Source organism: Diaphorina citri, unplaced genomic scaffold (genome assembly GCF_000475195.1).
Source record: "Diaphorina citri unplaced genomic scaffold, Diaci psyllid genome assembly version 1.1 scaffold348, whole genome shotgun sequence".
Taxonomy (NCBI): Eukaryota; Metazoa; Arthropoda; class Insecta; order Hemiptera; family Psyllidae; genus Diaphorina; species Diaphorina citri.
In genome coordinates, this window is record NW_007377783.1 from 238,473 (window position 1) to 243,211 (window position 4,739).

General features: G+C 39.9%; 1 protein-coding gene across 1 annotated transcript in view; it reads right to left on the reverse strand.

Annotated features, from left to right (window-relative positions):
* The window catches only part of LOC103507886 (hepatocyte growth factor-like), a 5,459-nt gene extending 2,035 nt beyond the window's left edge, over nucleotides 1-3,424 (reverse strand). Inside the window, exons 1-4 of the mRNA XM_026822632.1 lie at nucleotides 3,245-3,424; nucleotides 2,524-2,844; nucleotides 2,056-2,194; nucleotides 449-506 (exon numbers count right to left, since the gene is read on the reverse strand). Coding sequence (XP_026678433.1) covers nucleotides 449-506; nucleotides 2,056-2,194; nucleotides 2,524-2,844; nucleotides 3,245-3,317 — 591 coding nt within the window. The 5' untranslated portion in view covers nucleotides 3,318-3,424. The remainder of the gene's footprint in view (nucleotides 1-448; nucleotides 507-2,055; nucleotides 2,195-2,523; nucleotides 2,845-3,244) is intronic.
* Between the last annotated feature and the right edge of the window lie 1,315 nt (nucleotides 3,425-4,739).

Below are 4,739 nucleotides of genomic sequence, written 5' to 3' on the forward strand. Positions count from 1 at the left end.
TTAAATCATCGTTGCTGGATTTGGATAGATTAATTCAATTCAATATTTATTTTATTGTATAAAATTACCCGAAGGTGTTTACAATAACTATTACTATTCTCATTTCCATACCTCATCATCCGTCAATTGAAGTTCGGATCCGTTATGTTGCACTATGAGTTCAAGTCCTACATTCATCTCCCTCAGTCGCTTCCCAGTTGCAGCTATAGGTACCATGCTTAGTGCCAGACGAAATCTTCAGAAACAGCAACAGAAAGTGAAAAATTTGGTGTGAACATCACACAAATCAAGCGTGCCGGGAGGCGCGCGAGCGTCAAGAGTTCGAAGCGCCGCTGCCCGGCCTATATTAACATCTTCTATTGCACGACAGGACAAAAAACAATGAAAATTGGACTTGGGATTGTTGTGTGCCTAAACAAATTTCGACAAAAAAAAAACCATTGCCCATCTCCCTCAGTCGCTTCCCAGTTGCAGCTATAGGTACCATGCTTAGTGCCAGACGAAATCTTCAGAAAACAGCAATAGAAAAAGAAAAATTTGGTGTGAACATCACACAAGCGTGCCGGGAGGCGCGCGAACGTCAAGAGTTCGAAGCGCCGCCACCCGGCCCATATTAACATCTTCTATTGCACGACAGGACAAAAAAACAATGAAAATTGGACTTGGGATTGTTGTGTGCCTAAACAAATTTCGATAAAAAAAAAACCATTGCCACACCAACTTTCGTCAAACTAGTTTCAAAATCGTCGAATTAATATCTCAAACTCGATTTTTTTTTTCGTTCAATTATGATCTGTGATGGAGAGAGACTGTGTGTGTGTCAGTGTGTTTTTTTTTTAATACATTTAATAGAAAATTAACATGTGTGTATTCCTACACACAAAAAACCCACTTTGAGGCTTAGGTGTAGGGGCGGCTGCCCCAAAAGATGGGTTAACGTGTAAATCGAAATTAAAATTGAAAGCAAACCTTGCATTCCGCCACTGTTCGGGGTTCCAGAGGCGTAGTCCGAACAGAATGGTGGAGTCATCCTCACTCAGTAGCGTGGATGAGTAATGGGTGTGAATGAGATTAGAGCTGGAGTCGCTACTGGTGTAGCTAGGACACTCTGGAATAGATAGATAGATAATAATGTATATTTGTATTGAGAATATTGAAATTCCTGTTACAACAAATTGGAGGTTGGCTTAAAAAAAAAAAAATACAAAGTAGGTAAAAACTGATTATAAATTTAACAATTGATTTCCACCTATTATACACCTACAAAATCTAGAGTACAACGAAGAAGTCGCCTGGTAAACAGGAAGGCGTGAGTTCGATCCCAGCCGAGGTTTGGAATTTTACCCTAATTTATTTTAGAAATTTGACCACATAATAATAGAGCTCTAAGGGTTAGGTGGTAGAGAACCCTCCAGCGTAAACCTCGCCTAGTGGTTATCTTCCAGCTTCCACTGAAGAGTCTAATATTATTATTATTGTTATTATTTACAGTAAAACCTTCCTTAACTGACACCTCTGAATAGCGAAGATTTTTTGGGGAAGGGGGAAATTTTTCAACAGTTTCCATTCTCTTGGTTAAAGAAAATGTGTGTTTTTCGTTCATGCAAGTGGCAGAAAATGGTGAAATTTTTCTCCCAGATTGTCACTCATCCATGTACAACCACGCACAAAAGCGGCTTAACTTCAATAACCTGTCAAGAACCGGAGCATTAAATTATGTATTATGTATCTACCAACCTATTTAACGTGTTAATACGGCACTTACCCGGTTGTTCACAGAATGGCACGTTACAATACTCCAGTTTTTTTTAAATACATTTAATAGAAAATTAACATGTGTGTATCTCCGGAGTGTTTTACTTTGGGACGCATGACCTAATATATGGAAAAATGGCCTAATGGTCAAAGATCCCGACATTTGCAACATACATACATACATGTACATGTGTGTATTCCTACACACAAAAAACCCACTTTGAGGCTTAGGTGCAGGGGGGGGCGGCTGCCCCAAAAGATGGGTTAACGTGTAAATCGAAATTAAAATTGAAAGCAAACCTTGCATTCCGCCACTGTTCGGGGTTCCAGAGGCGTAGTCCGAACAGAATGGTGGAGTCATCCTCACTCAGTAGCGTGGATGAGTAATGGGTGTGAACAAGATTAGAGCTGGAGTCGCCACGGGTGTAGCTAGGACACTCTGGAATAGAGAAAAGATGGAGTATTTATTTCCAACAGTTTCCATTCTCTTGGTTAAAGAAAATGTGTGTTTTTCGTTCATGCAAGTGGCAGAAAATGGTGAATTTTTCTCCCAGATTGTCACTCATCCATGTACAACCACGCACAAAAGCGGCTTAACTTCAATAACCTGTCAAGAACCGGAGCATTAGATTATGTATTATGTATCTACCAACCTATTTAACGTGTTACTACGGCACTTACCCGGTTGTTCACAGAATGGCACGTTACAATACTCCACATCATAGCTAGTCTTAGCCAACCTATTTAACGTGATAATACGGCACTTACCCGGTTGTTCACAGAATGGCACGTTACAATACTCCACATCATAGCTAGTCTTAGCCAAGGTCTCTCTCTCTACCAGACACCACGGCCCTGCAGGATCCGCATTCGGGTTTCGGCACCGATTCATCGCGCGTTTCCGGGAGCCTTCGGGAAATCGGTAGTCGGGTAGTTTTCGCTTGTGTTCGTCAGAGGGCAGCAGTGTCGCGTTCGTGTCGGCTTCGTATTTGTGCACGAACTTTTCCGACCAGGGCACGCAGGCGCGGTCCGAGGCAGTTCTGTTGATGTGGCCGCTGTATTCCATGCCTGGCCCTGTGATCCGACAGTCTGGAAGGAGAATGAACGAAGTGAGTTCTCAGTTTTACGATGTTTGTTTCACCATAAAGGTCCGTTCCGTTCCCACTTTTCGTGCGCAAAAAAAAAAAAAAAAAAAACGGACTCATGATAAGTGGGAAGGGGCCTTCACTACCGACCGGAAAAAAAAAAAAAAAAAAAAAAAAAAAAAAAAAACGGATGAAACTCATGATAAGTGGGAACGGGCCTTAACTCCCGAACGGTTTTTCCGATTTTGATGAAATTTGATAGACATTTTATATGTATTTTGGACCCGATGGGGCCTTTTAAGAGTGATTATTACAAAAATGATATGTACACTGTGGACCGGAACATGTTTTCATGGGAAGAATCGTGGCAAAAGCGACGGAACTTTCATTACCCCAAAACTCACCTTCATAAGAGCAGAGCGGTATATCGCAAACATCATCAATGACGTTTGGATCCAGAGTATAACACCAGGGCATGGCGTACTTCTTGTTCGGATTTCGACAGTAGTTCCTCGCCGCCTTTTTGGATCGGTCGGGAAAATCGTCATCCTTCAGCGAAGTGTCCACCTGAAAATTTTGAAGAGAAAGGCATATCAAATGTACAAAGAAGTAGGTATACCTCTCTCGGAGACATAATCTAGCAAATGTTGACCCAACACCTAAATGGGGAGAATATTTAGACCAGATTTCAAAGTTAAAGAGCAGAAAGAAAACATACTTCCACCAAGGAGATATACATTTTCAACTTCATCACACTGGCTATTAAAGCATGGTGTTTACCCACAGAAACTCAAATGTTTACCCACAGAAACCTATGTATGAAAACATCTCCCTTTCATGAGAGATGGACTCTTGTAATATGATACTCTCATCCAGAACTCAGATACATACATTATTTAAAACTTACGGAAGCGCAGGATAGTTTTCTCACACGTAGGATTGTTCCAAACACTTAAAACACAAAAAACTTTATTAAATTGGAGATTTAAGGAGAAAATTATCAAAGAACCGATAAAAAATCAAATAAAGTTCTAATCAAATATCAAAAGTACTTTTAAATTTTCGTGGACTGATCTCAAGAGCCGAGCGTTTTGTTTCACAAGACCACTGAGAAGTTGGCAATGTGTTGGACGTTGGACGATTTCCCCTATTACAAGTTGATTTTTTTTCCATGATCGTTCTAATCAAATATCAAAAGTACTTTTAAATTTTCGTGGACTGATCTCAAGAGCCGAGCGTTTTGTTTTTGTTTCACAAGACCACTGAGAAGTTGGCAATGTGTTGGACGATTTCCCCTATTACAAGTTGATTTTTTTCCATGATCACATGATCGGATCGAAATTGATCAGCCAATCACAGCCAACGAAGTCGTTTGGTTAAAAAATATTCACTTTTCATTCCATGATCACATGATCGGATCGAAATTGATCAGCCAATCACAGCCAACGAAGTCGTTTGGTTAAAAAATATTCACTTTTCATTGGTCGATAGTTTAATGAATTTGCACGTGTAGAGCAAATTGATCGTGTAAACGGAACTTTTTTTTAGGGGAGGGACATGAAGAAGAGCTGACTTCACATCGTAGGTATTTGATTTTAAAAAAAAAAGTTAAAAAGAGACTAGAGAGAAGAAATTTGATTTTTTTGCAGGCAGAAAAGTGTCGATTTCGTCCTTTTCCGGCTAAAACTAAAATGCAAAATCGTTGCGAGTTAGTCCTGTCAATAGTGTGGCTCCTTTCTCCAAAAAAAAAAAAAAAATTAAAAAAGTTAAAAAGAGAGAAGAAATTTGATTTTTTTTGCAGGCAGGAAAGTGTCGATTTCGTCCTTTTCCGGCTAAAACTAAAATGCAAAATCGTTGCGAGTTAGTCCTGTCAATAGTGTGGCTCCTTTCTCCAGATTT